Genomic DNA, 14,093 nt, shown 5'->3' with positions numbered 1-14,093 from the left:
ACGCCCACACGAGCACACAGTACAGGAGGGAATAAAGGGTTTATTTATTTCTATTTCTACATTTTGTTTCAAGTAAACCCACAAAAAACAAAGTAAACATAACTTGGTTCTTGGGTTAGAATGGTGAATTGTATTTCCAATAATGTCAATGGTAGAAATGACTTCCATTTGTTAATTTTGTGGACCAAGGTTTCAGTTCTAACAGTTTAGCTCTAAATAGAAGCTAATAAATCCAGCAGAGACCAAACAGTGCAGTATCTTGGCTAATAATTTGTCTTACCGTTACGATCTGTTAACTTCATCCCAGCAAGTACTGTTGCCTTTTTGTCTTCGACAAGAGGTTTATAGTCTTCCAGTATTTCATCTATGGCAGTGACCGGGACCTTCATGTCCATCACAGGCACTCCACGAATCACTGTTGAAATGTGATTATTATTTTTGCGATTTGGAAAAGCGTCATTGCTTAAAAGAGGACAACTGCTTGGGAACATTTATAATCATCTCCTGCAATTTGACAATTCTAAAGTATGTATGACTCACTGAAGTTGGGTGAACTGCGTATTGTTTTTATCAATATTTTATCACTCTTGACAGACTAAAAAAAACACAAATTTAAGTAAATGATCTGGAAACATAGTTTCCTAATAGTAAGAAAATCATATTTTAAGCAAGTTAGATTGTTAAACGGTACAGCAACATATTACACTGTGCGTTTGTTTGCTCACCTGAAAGGTCTGCTTCCAAGCTCATCTGATGGAGCCATTTGTATTTCTCTTCAAAGGTGTTTATATTCCTTGACTTTGCCTGGAGGTTGCTTTGACTGCAACTGAGAACCGTACACAAAAATAAAACTCAGTAGACATCAACACACAGATATTAGACAGTATCCTTGCTCGCAGAAAAAAGATGAGGGCAAGCAGACAGCTATAATAGCCATACAGGGTTGCTGCTCTTGACAGTTTGATGAATTTGATTATTGCCATATATCAAGAACCTTTTGTGCAGTTCAGATATCCATCGCTTTGAGGGTTAAAAAGACCATTCTCATGAGATACAGTACTAGCAATTCAGCCGCAACAAGACAGCCAAATCAAATAGAATTTGTCTTCAAAGAAACTTGGAAAGGCTTGTCTTCTTAATAACCCTGATCAAAACCAAAGTTTGCTTTCCTAGAAGGCACAACAGACACAACTATCAGGGCAAGGGTTCATAAAAAACTTTTTGTGTGGGATCAGTGATCCTAAATTCTCATTCTGAGCACATTACCACATACATTTTATTCCATCAAAGTTATATGAGGCAGTATTCACTTTTTACTCGAGCCTTTGATTAAGGACAGAAACCCACAACAATGCCATGCAAATTTGGGTACGAAACTACAGACAAGGTGATAACTGAAGAGCAAATAGAAAATGCTGGGGGACGATTAATCAATGGAGGTCATTTAATCACACGCAGGTCTTCACTCTGCATGGACATATATAGTAAATACTGCAACCACGCATGCGCCAGAACAACGAACACCAATAACAGAGGACATCTGCTTCGAGAAGCACTTGCATGAGAAGACCCGCTGGTATTTATAGCCACCATATCAATAAATGAGTGCACTGGGAGCATCATTCTTGGTGGCTTACAACATTGTGCAGGCCCTTTGAAAAAGAGAAACAAGCGCAGGGCTCCCACTAATTTCAACTACAATCTGTAATGAGTTAGACTTTTAATTATAATGTTTTTGATCTTTTACATGCAAAACATTTAGGTGAAACGGTCTGCCATGCAAAAAAAGGGTTAAGGACAATAAACATCTTACAACTTTTTAGAGGCAGCGCTTGGTCAGATGAAAAACAAGGCGAGTCCATTCTTTATCTTGTTTGATAATTGTTTTTTGTTTTGATCTTGCCAAAAAAAAATCAAAGAGTCAACATTGTGCACCTTGAGACGCAATTCATACAATACAAGTCAACATCATTACTCTAGTGTTGCAGATAAAAACGGACAAACCTAATTCCCTTCAACTCCACTGATCAATCACACTTTCAAAAACAGTATTTCCTGACTTATTTACCTGTTATTTGATCCCCAGGTGGTACATCCTTCATCACTGTCGCTGGAAATGTCTCGGAGAGGCCCGGGCAATCGCTCTCTTTTGCCTACAGAACTTCTCTCCAAATACAAATTCCCATCTGCGGATGTGTGATGGATGTCACATGGGGAGCTCACCAGGCCTGACCGCTCACCATCTACCATTCCCTCAGAAGCGGCATAACCTTGATCTGGTAGACTGCTGTCAATGCTGCTATTTCCCAGGGACAAAGTTTCAGGGGCCTGGACATTGGCTCCAATGCAGTTTATGGAATGGAACCAAGCTGAAAGACAATGAGAATTGTCACTTAATACTTTCAGGATTCACTGTTAGCGATTAGTATTGTAATTTCTTCAGATTGACACACTTTTTTTCAGAATAAAAAAGACCATGCAAAATTTAGTGGGGTATTAGACAGGTTATGGGGGAAAAAAAACAGAAAGAATCTGTTGTTGACATTTACCGTTACTTAGGGGTTGTGAAAAGTACATTTTGATGTTTATGATATTTAATGTCAATGAACTCTGAACACAAGAAATCCCAATCTATCAAATTACTATGCAGTTAATAATTCATTTTATGAGCGTGAATACCATCAAATCAGGTGACAGTTTAATACACGGGTACAGTGAAAAGAAAATGCTTTTGAAAGGCAATTTTGGGGAGAGTGTATACTATTTGAGTGTGTTATTCTCAAGAATGTCACTTCCAAATAAGTCTATGAACAACAGTCTATGAATAGGCTGGTGAGTGCGCTTGAAAGGACATTTGTGGGGTTTGATCAGCAACACTAAAATTGATGGATGCACATTCTTGCAGTGCTGATGGCATAAACAAGAAGGTTGTTGGAACAGAAACACAAGATGCAGCTTCACCATCTTTCACAGGCAAACAGAGGAAGTATTTGCTACGATAGTTTCAACTTACGTCCTGACACCACAAACACACAAACCAGAAAACACGAGCCAAAGATACATATAAAGGCCAGAGCGCAACCAACTTGTGGCTTTATAAAACAACTTGAATGATGTTTGGAAAGGGAGAAAGTAAACAAATCATTTTCATTACTTTTTTTTTTTTAAACAGGACTGTTTTTGGTTTCATGGGAGTATACTATCGCTTCATTCCCTTTCCTCTCTTAAATACAGTTTGATCACTTCAGTGGATTTGGGAGAAGATTCTTAGTGAGTCACTAACTGAACTTCTCAGCCAACAAAATATTGTGCCATTGATGTACAAAAGTGAAAGCTCAATGCTTTTGTGTAATATTACTGCACCAGTGTCTGTGCACATATATTTCAGCTGTTCCTTCATGATGTGCTGCTGAGTCACAATGCTATCTATCTTCCCAACTCATTCCCATTAACATCTTAGTCATGCCAGCTACAACCACAAACACTGCACTCATGCATGCACATGCAATTGTGAACACCTTTAGTGTCACAGAATTGGCCAGCCAACAAACACAATCACATCCACAATTCCACACAAACAGTCGAATCTCTATCGTGACCATCTGTGTCTCACTTCATGAGCAAATAATTATTTTGTTATGTATTTTAGGTTGCAGTCAATGCAATTTAGTATTACTGTGTCACGCAAACATCTATGGTTCATACACATATTGTAATTCCAGGCACATTTGCTTGAACACACAAATGCTCTTAATCACTACAAAACACAGATTAAACATTAGGATTCAATGCAACAAGACTTTAACTTAACTGAAAACCAACTTTTGTTATGCATAACCAACTTCCACATTTGGCAAAACAGGTGAAAGCACTACGTCCCGGCATGGGTAAATGACGAAACCTGATAGTAGGGGACCGGGGCACAAGATGTCTTGCAGAGCTACTAAAGATGACAGTATCTCATGTTTAGGCTTAGTTGACATTTATATACGGTATATACATTTGTAAAAATGAATGTATAATGCCAGTCATAGGAGATGTTGCATCCCCCCAATCTTTGCCCCAGAATCAATAGGCCAAAGATAAGATGATTAACCGATTGATCTTTAGATATCATGTGACCAAAGCGATTGGCCGAGAAGTATTATATTGCCATGCTATAGCGCCATCTCCACATCACTCATCAATCACTTTAGTAAGTGATACACTCTGGGTTTCCAGGTTGAGCTCATCTATCATGGTACAACCGCATCCAGTACTTTGTGCCCATTTTTAATCTGAGCAAAGAATTCCCACATAATCAATAGTAACCAGATGTAGAGGATCCAACTAATGTCAAAAACAAGAACTGCACACACATCCATTTGGTTCTGTTTGAGAGCAAGTAAAGAATATCACATTGTACATAAGAAAAATGTGATTGTGACAAAGTTTCTACAAAGAATAATTCAGGAAAGATGCAAAGAGGATAGACAAAAAAAGTGGATGACAAAAGGGTCAGAAAAAGATTTCAAGGGTCCTTAGAGCGCAGGCGTACAGGACCACAGCAGTACACTAAAAGAAGGGTGTAGGGGAGGGGGTAAAGAAAAGACAAGAAGATGAATGACAGGAATGGAAATTGGTTCAGGGTAAAATTTACAAACACAAAAAGACAGTACAACAAAGAACCAACTAAGAAAACAGAACAACAGGTCAGAACGCTTCAGTGTAACCGTAAAATATATTTCATAGTTCAATTTACTAATTTACACACGACAAGTCTAAAAATAGATTTGATTTTGGGCTCACATTCATACTATGGCAGCACAGAATGAACTCGGAATGAACAAGATGTTTGCTGTATTGTCTTACTTTGTGGATCAGCTCAATGATGTCAGATCAACAAATAGTGCAAATTACAACATGATAGTGAAACAGCAGATTTGCATAAACAAATTACAACTATTAACTGATCTCGATCAGAAGTATGTGTTCTGGGGAAAAAGTAGAAATAAGGCAAAAAGAGAGCATATGGCACCTACACTGGGAAGCATCTTCCTCCTCCATGGTGCGCTGTGAGGCACTGCTTTCTGTAGGTTCAAGTGAAGGGGTGGAGAGGGAAGGGGTAGATAAGGTAGGGTGCTCCCAGGCTGGTGAACGACGGGGCTTGGGTGGCGCTGGGTAACCAATTGTTCCTGGAAGGTAATGGCATGCAAGAAATATCATTGCACTAGTAAATAGAAATGACGCACATGTCTTACCCAAAAACCTCCACAATGCTCAAAAGAAATGAGTACTGTACATTTCTTTTGAAGTGTAGACTTCATTGCTGTGCACTGACAATAAAACAATAATAAAATATTGTGGTTAAAAAGTTACGTGTGTATAAATCGACGAATTTGCAATCAACGGCCCACATTTGTGGGAATATTGTGCAGTCACTGTCATGTTTAAATGACATTAAATAATAATAATTAAAAAAAAGGCTATCCTAAAATATTTCATGTGTTTTTCTTTTAAATGTACATTGGTTGCAGAATTACACCTTATTTAAACAAGAATTATCCATCTATCCATTGGTCCGACGAACAAACTAACTATTTTCATCCTCTTGTCAAACATCTCTTTGAAGCCACTTCAGACTTGATTCTACCTCCCTCGTATTATCTTGCTACCTAAGTCTTCCCATGCCCCAATCCTTGAACTGCCTCATTCTCACCTTCCTCACACCTTTTCTAAGGTCTACAACTCTATCATCTCTGCCTCTTGTGACACATGACAGCCCTCTGCTGCAGTCTCACTCTGCTATGAAAAAGATCCGATCAATAGAGGGCTATCTGAGGTTCAAGTAGATCCCATTTAAATCTGTGATGGATGTGTTTTGTCTTTGCAACTGCCAGCTTTGAAACGCTAAGTGAGCGACTGCATGCATATGGGAGGGAAAGGCAAAGAGAAGAAAAAGTGGGATGAAAAGAAAGGACCGATAAGTGAGGGCAGGAATTAAAGGATTATAGTGTTTAGAAAAATAGGATAAAACTAGCTCCACTACTAAGACGAGCGTGAGCCAAAAATTGCGAGAAAAAAAAAAGTCATTAAAATTAAATCACAAATATCATGGTAGAATTATTCCCAGGGTGACCATAACAAGGATTATCGTCAAAGTTTTATCACAAAGCAAAAGAAGTCTGACTTCATGTCACTCACTACCTTTGGACTATCGTTTTAAAAGAATAAGATTCTTGTTTTATTAAAATGTTAGTCCAGTGAAATAAAAATGACCAGAGTAATCATGATCTAAAGATAAATTTAAAGCGTGACCAAATGAAATTGCATGTCCAAGCTGGCTATTGTTGTGCTGTGCTCATATTTACCCATTGTGCTGTGTCTGTTCTTCTCAACTTCATCCGGTATAAGGTTCAGGACTGATTCACGCTCTGTCCTGGAAATCCTGCTCAAAGCAGGCCCACTTTCCAGTTTACCCATCCCACTGCTAACCTCATCCAAGTCTTTCATTTTGGTACTGGGTCTTTTTGTGAAGGGTTTGCTATGCACTGATCCGCTTGCATTACTGCTGGTAAGGGAGCTATAATGGGAAACTGAATCATCTGTGTCAAGATCGGAGTCAAGGCTGTGGCTGAGTTCAGAGCTAGAGTCCTGAAGAACCTGGCTGTCAGCAGTGCTGCTGCTTGGCGTTGGGGAGGTGCTGCTAAGCGCAACAGTAGGAAGAGATGGAGGTTGAACATCGATCTTTGGGGATTGGGGCTTCCCTGTTCTTTTTACAGAGGATGAAGAGATTGTGGTTGATTCTGATATCTTTGTGCGGAAGCCTGGAGAATGTTTTTCACTTGCTTGGCTATCAGGGGTGGGAATAGCAGAAGATGCACCATAAGAGGTGATGGAATCCAGGCTCGAAGGCGGGGCTGGAGCCCTTCTTTTCCTCTGCTGGCTTTCTGACACAGAGCCCAACTGATGGAAAACAGTGATAAAAGCAGAATCAGGTTAAAATAAATGGTAAATTGTAGGTGCACCTCAAAGGGCTGGTCAAGCTTCTATTAAAAAAAAATATCCTTATCAATTACATTTGGAAAACAAAAATGTAAAACTTTCATTTTAAGTTATGTATATATTTTCCAGGCAATGTTTTTCTTAACATTTTGAGTCATACAAGTATCAGAAGTAAAGTTCAGGTTGCACCAAGAGGTGTACATACTACAACACTAACTTTTTGTGTGTGCGTGCGTGTGCATCCCTATGTATGTGTACAGCCATAAATCAATGTGGGAAATTGCACCGTCAAGAGTGAACTATCAAGTAATTAAACCCAAGTGGAGTTTTGGCAAGCATCTGAGTATTCAATTCTCAATGCCGACATTCCTCTTAAATTTCCCAACAACAAACATTATGATGTCTGTCAGTAATACAATTAATTTGATGAAGAACTTTTTTGCATCACTATCATTCATTCTACAACTGTGACAAAGCATATTTATGGTGGGAGACATAGAGGATGGCTGATATGCAATGCACTCCTGCTAAATGAGAATGTTTTATCCATTGGTCACCGTCGGGGTGAATTGACGGGCCACTGATAGATGGCATAATCATGTTAAAGTGTGCAAACAAAGTATGAGCATTGAAAGTTCTTGATTGTGTAATCTAGCAAACAAATCACAAACAAGGACCAATGTAATGAAAGGTAAAATCAGGTGGCATGCAACCGGGGCATAACGTTCTGTTCATACTTGCTTTGTAAATCAAAGCTGCATGGGGGGAGCGAGGATGGGGGAGAATCACTGAGCTGAAAGACTGGTTGGTCTTCATGAAGTCAATTACCTACAAAACAATGTAAAGGACTACGGGCAGGTTTGAACAGCTTTGAAGGTCTCTAAAAGGAAAGCCAATTACTTCTGAATTCAACTCTTCAATGTAGAAGACGACAACATGCCTGGATCTGCATGTAATGTTTCATCATGCAGCAGGACAAGATGGGGAAGATGGATGGGAGACATGGTTTTTGAACTGAATGAACTCACTGCATGGCATACTATGTAAATCAAAATGCCCCCCAACTGGTCGTCTTTCTCCCTTCATGGTCCCCCACTCTCCTCTGCCTCACTTGCATTCATACATACATGAATACTGTCACATACCAGCAAATGTGGGTCAAAGTTGAAGCCGAAATGGATGACTGACTTATCCAATGAAGACAAATGTGCGTATGTAAGTGCGTGCACGTGCATGTTTGTGAAGGTTCCATGCAAAGCGTAACATAAGGCAATAAAACAGATGCATGCAACACTGCTCTAAGCTTGTGACTTCAACTTTTATCACATCTGAGGTTGCAAGATTAAAATTGCAAGGACCACTCCAAAATGAGTGTACACCTCATTTGCATGTTGCCCCCTTCCGAACATATGTGATGGCCTTCATTGAACTGTAACTGAAAAACAACACATGAGAACATGGGTGGTTTGAAAAAGAAACTGTCCCTATATGCAAAAGCGATTAGAGGGCCCTGGCAAGACAGTTTGGCGTGTCTATTAAATTTTCCACTCTATGGTTTGAGAGGCAAAGGGCCTCATGTTGAAGCATGTTGATCAGATAGGACCACCCACCGAGCCTTCAACCTGGTGGCGTGACCATTCATCACTTGTTTTGAGGCACTCTTGATGGGTGAGGGGCTTTGTACCAGGGCAACATGACAACGCTTATATGGAATGTGGAATGGAGTATGTGCACGTATGACGGGTTTACAGTGTAAACCTACATGCATCACCATATACATATAATATAGGTCACATCGGCTCTATTTACTGATGCAAAAATGAAGCGCACAAAGAAAGGAGCACTACTTACTGTGAAGCTTGGTTATGTTCTGAGGCTGCTTTGTGGAATTTTTATAGCCGGTGAAGGGTGAAATGACGTCTAAAGACTATCAAGGAATTCTGGCGCAACATGTGCCTCTAAGTGTCAACACAGTACACAGGTCGATGGTAGTCAAAGAGGATATTGACCCACAACAGCTATAACACCAAAAGCACAAAACGCTGGACTACCCTCACTTTTTCTGTTCCCTGATTCAGTAGTATATCAAAATATGTATCTGTGTAAACAGCAAAGGGCAAACCTAAGTAATCAGACAAGTAAAGAAGGAGAATACTGAGTGCCTCAGGTAGACCTCAAAATTGAACATGATAAAAAAAAAGTCTACGAAAAAAATATCTAAATGGTTGTGCAATTCCACTAGAAATATATTGCAAGTCTTAGATATGCATATTGAATGGGGAAATATCACATTATCCTGTTATTATATTGTGCAGCCTTATATCAAAATTATATCATAAATCATATATCCCAAAAAATAAATTGCGGTGAGCAAAAATAGACTATGTCAAAAGCAGGATCACCGTTGTATAAGAAAAAATCTACATCTGGGGATTGAGTCAGAGCTGAGCATTAATGGAGATTAAAGATAAATGTTCTTCAAGACAATTATTGAACTGACTGATGGTTATGAAAAACAATCCTCCCTCTGTTGTTCAAGATTTATTACTCCACAGAGACATCAGGAAGGAAGAGAGCCAGCGCAATCAAACAAGGAGCCGCAAGACAAGTACAAAAATTGCATGCAGAAAACCAAATGTGTAGCACACAGGGAATTAAAATGTATGTATACATACATACTTTTGGGCCATTCTTCTTTACAACCTGCCCTGAATCAAAGTATATGAGATTTCAATGGGCCATTGTCTTGTCTATAGGTTAATTCGCCTTTCGAATGTCTGATCAACTGTAGTAAAAGAAAGCTAGCCTTTTAAAGCAGATCAGCTCTCAAAAGTAAAAAAAAAAAAAAAAAATCAAACATCGCTTGGAATGGATTATGTATTAAGTGCAGATGATAGTTTAGGTTTCTATTTTGTACAATATACTTGCACAAATGTCTACTCTTGCATGCCATTTTTTTTCCTGTATAAGGGTAAACTATTGCTGCTGATATGATGCAAATGGTCCCACTGTGGAACAAATACAGATTACCTTATATTATGAAGACACTTATCGCAGGTTGATTCCTTCCTTGACTACTCATTAGGTGAAATTGCGCAAAGTTGAGGTTAAGTTTGATGTTATTCATGTATTATTTAAGCAATTATGAAACCATGGTTATCAACCCTCACTTGACTACACACCCATTCCCAACGTTCGAATCACTTGTGGAAACCTGTAAGAGCAAGGTTTTGCCTGGTTCGGAAACATGCGAGTGTTCAGAAAGAGTTTTGTTTGTGATGTCAAAAAATGGCGGCAGGCTTGTGATAAAAGGATTTTTTTGCGGTACCGTTTTGGTCTTAGGTTGTTTACTCTATTAGTTTGCCACTAGATAGCACAAAATTCCACTACCACTTTTAGTTGTGTTTGTTTTTTAACTTAGTGTTCCAAAACACTTCAATATGGCAATAATGACATGCACAAATTTTGTTTTGCTAAGAAAATTGAGACAACACAAGGCATGAGTATTTCAGCACCACCTGGCTATACATGGACAGCTATGAATATACATGACACTGTGTCAGACAAGGTAACAGTTCAGACAAGGTATTAGAGCGAGATAGATAAATCCAACATTAAGCCAGTCAACAAGTCCTGAGATGACTTTCCTAATGCATTCTCTGAGGCCAACCTTCATAATAACTGTGGTGTTTCCATTACTCTTAATCATAAAAAAAAATCTTAAAAAGTGAACTGATTTCACTATGTGACATTAAAAGAACAACAGATGTCAAAGGCAATGACAAATAAACAAGTTAATCCAAGAAACATAGTTTAAAGGCCACCACCATAAGTCAGCCAGCAAACTGAAAAAGTTTTCTGTGGAAGGCAATGAGGAATTCTGTTGCTAAACATTTCCCAGGATACCACAAATGATGACAGAAGGGACAGATTATTTCTATAAAGTTTTACAGTTGACACAGGTCACAGTGTCTGAAGTTGGAACCCAGCTCAAACCATCCATATACAAGGCTGAGTTAAGTACATAATGCAAAAAGAGATTGATGAGAAGTGATGCATTTTATATAAGAACTATATGAACACTCCAGAAAATGATTCATCATCCGTCAGTTCAATTACTTAAAGAGGCCCTTTAAGTGGATGAACATGGCGCTTTGGTAATAGTTCTAGACTTCAAAATAGTCATATCTGCTCAAAGAATTCCCTCCCACCTCCATCCCAAATGACTCAATAGTGATTTTAGGCTGATTTTCAACCGGTTTGCAACACTTTTAACAAGGCCAACATCTCAAATGCATGAACCCAATGAGAAATGAGAAAAGATGCAATCCGATAGCTTTTGTTTCCTTTGTTGCATTCTCGTGAGATAATGAATTGAGCAAAGCAAAATAAAATGGAATGGATCAAGTGATAGGAGTGTAATTATCTGTGATAAATTCAGTGATTCTGACTTGGATTATGAAGGGTTTTGGTTGGAGTGGAGAATGAAATGTCTGTTTTTACAATAGCGTTCACGCACAAAGCTGGCTTGATTTAGGTACTTTACTATGGACTTGAACTGTTTTGAACCAGTATTAATATCAAACCTCTGAGTTTCTATTTGTTTAAATTTGATGAATTTCATTTTCACATAGGTTACACAGAGGTTGAAGTGCCAATGCCAACTGGGCTAAGCATTTTCACAGACTGCCATTTGTGGGAAATCTTGTCATGTTGCGGAAGTAATTTTTAAGTCCTTTACTTCCCCAATGCTATATACTCACATGACAACCCTCTGAATGACTGGTTCTCGTTGAGGTCAGGGACCCTGGAGGGGGTGCTGGTGCCCTCCTCTTCTTGGTGTCACACTTCGGTGATGTCCTGAAATCGTTCATCACTGAGTGAGATGAGCCAACGGTGCTAGGTTGGTCCACTTTGTTGGGAACAGCTTGGACTGCTGATAGTGCCTAGGAATATAAAAAGGGTGTTGAGTCACATTTCCAAATAGCCATCTGGAAATGCACACCAAAATTGCTGCTTTATTTTTTTTACTGGGGTGATATTGAATGCATTCTAATAACAAAGCCAGTGGAATTATCTAAACACACAGAAGAATGTTGATCATTTGTGTTACATAATGAAACAAAAACAAAAAAGATGGCCTCACTAAAAATAACAAAACTATACTATTTAATAGTATATACCAAAAAGATTGATGTTAACGCTCAAGGCCCCGTTCTTCATGAGGATACTTAATCTGGGTAGGGAGTCTTGAATTTATATTACGAGAGAACAAAATCAAACCTATGAAGGCATTCTGAAGTGAAATCTGCTGCCAGATGACATGATCGATTTCGATAAATAATTTACGGTAATTGCACTTTTTTTAAGAACACAACATTTATCTATCAGGAATTTTTTTTCTAATGCGACAAACTCGAGCTTCTTTCCGCTCTTAAAAATGTGTCAAATGTATCTTTTATTTGTTCTCGTTTATTTAACATACCTCAGTCGATAAACACCACGTGACCTCGAATGACGATTAGAAACTACCTCACAGAAAAGAAGTGTCTACATTTCCATTTATGTTGACAAGTTTCATCAGAATGTGAAATTCACTGCTGACAGAGCCACAGTGACACATCCTAGATTCTTTGAATAAGAACAAAGTCCAAGAAAAATGTAAATTATGAATCTTGCTCTCTGCGCTGTGTGATTGACATGGAAAGAGAAAGTAAACAGCGTGGTGGAGTATGTGTCAAAGAGTCTGAAAGAAGAAAAATAAATAATACAAGTGAAACCTTGATGCAACTTCCATTTGGACCCCTATAAAAGAAAGTTCCCATCTCATCATAAACATATTGGTTCAAAGCCATATGAACTCTGTCTGACTTTTTCACCTGCTCTCTACTTCCTCACTCTGTTGTAAACAATCGGAAATGTGTCAAGAGCAAAGATGAAAACATAACTGTAAGAATACACCCCTGCGTTTTGGAGGAATACAACTTCAAAACGCAGAAGTGCAACTAAATTCAACCCCAGTATGACCTAAAACAACTTGCGGTAGGAGCCAGCTACTGCCCAATGGAAGGGCAACTGCATACAACCAGTGAGCCGGTATCCCATACGCAACTGGAGCAATAACTCAGATATGAATGTTCTCTGTTCGAACATTTTACGATGGAATGTTTAAGTCATGATCAGGATCAGAATACTTTTCTGAAAAAGTATTTTCAGCTTAGGGCTATTTGAGCGTTTTAAGACCACAAAAACAAGCACAAACATGGTTACATGGTTAGGCCTCTTAATGAACCATTACAGACATGATGATGGGCTTTTAGTGCAGATGTAGCCAAGCTCGAGTAATATGATGCCTTCTGCAGACAAGCCTCTGTATGTGTGTGTCTGTGCGTGCATGCGTGCATGCGTGCATGCGTGTGTGCGTGCGCTTGAAATGTGTGTACAAAGGCAACTGGCAAGTCAGATATGGCTAAGAATAAAAATAAACAGTCACCACGACTTAGTTTTGATACATTCACAAATAATACAATGCACTATATAACATCTGACAATTAAATAATTCAATGGTCATGTATTTACTGTTGTCATTTTTAGATAATGACCAATCATGGTCCAGTTTGTGAATGTCACATCACAAAAACCAAGAAAACATCTTCTAGAAATGCAATATTAATCAGAATAGCAACTTTAGACTAGTAGGGTCGTATAGAATTAATTAAAGAGCATTTTTGATTTGACTATTTAAGCTTGGTAGCAAATCAGGGTGATTTAAAGTGACGCAGTCTGCAAATCAGATTGAACGTCAAACAGATACATTTGTGCTACAAGTGTCTGCTAAAAAAATACTACAATATTTAAGAGCCTGCAAGACTAAAACACTCCTTTCAAGTGGGTTTTAAATGTCTGTCATTAGACATGGTCAGACATGAAAACTCAGTTGCAAAAGTGGGGAACCCCTGAAGCTAGTGCTTATTGATTAAAGTTAGACTTTTGGTTATTTCCTGCCCTCTACAGGACACTAAGATAATGCATAATGCCGTGCTTAATTGAAGCTTTTGTCTTTTTCATACTAGCTGTCACTGACACCGGCATTTGTTTTTCCTAGTTCT

At 38.6% G+C, this 14,093-nt stretch overlaps 1 protein-coding gene across 7 annotated transcripts in view; it reads right to left on the bottom strand.

Annotated features, from left to right (window-relative positions):
- Positions 1-14,093, bottom strand: part of cobl (cordon-bleu WH2 repeat protein) — a 28,214-nt gene that overhangs the window by 5,085 nt on the left and 9,036 nt on the right. For 6 of the 7 annotated variants that reach the window (XM_085918405.1, XM_085918403.1, XM_085918406.1 and 3 more), the window contains 6 exons: positions 11,748-11,930; positions 6,351-6,945; positions 5,022-5,174; positions 2,069-2,369; positions 726-826; positions 281-415 (listed from right to left, as the gene is read on the bottom strand). In XM_085918405.1, coding sequence (XP_085774531.1) covers positions 281-415; positions 726-826; positions 2,069-2,369; positions 5,022-5,174; positions 6,351-6,945; positions 11,748-11,930 — 1,468 coding nt within the window. The remainder of the gene's footprint in view (positions 1-280; positions 416-725; positions 827-2,068; positions 2,370-5,021; positions 5,175-6,350; positions 6,946-11,747; positions 11,931-14,093) is intronic. The other variant, XM_085918408.1, reaches the window with a different exon arrangement.

This window comes from Syngnathus leptorhynchus, chromosome 8, assembly GCF_054491065.1.
Source record: "Syngnathus leptorhynchus isolate UIUO chromosome 8, UIUO_Slep, whole genome shotgun sequence".
Lineage (NCBI taxonomy): Eukaryota > Metazoa > Chordata > Actinopteri > Syngnathiformes > Syngnathidae > Syngnathus > Syngnathus leptorhynchus.
Note: the sequence above shows the minus strand (reverse complement) of the source record. Positions and strands in the feature narration are given on the sequence as shown.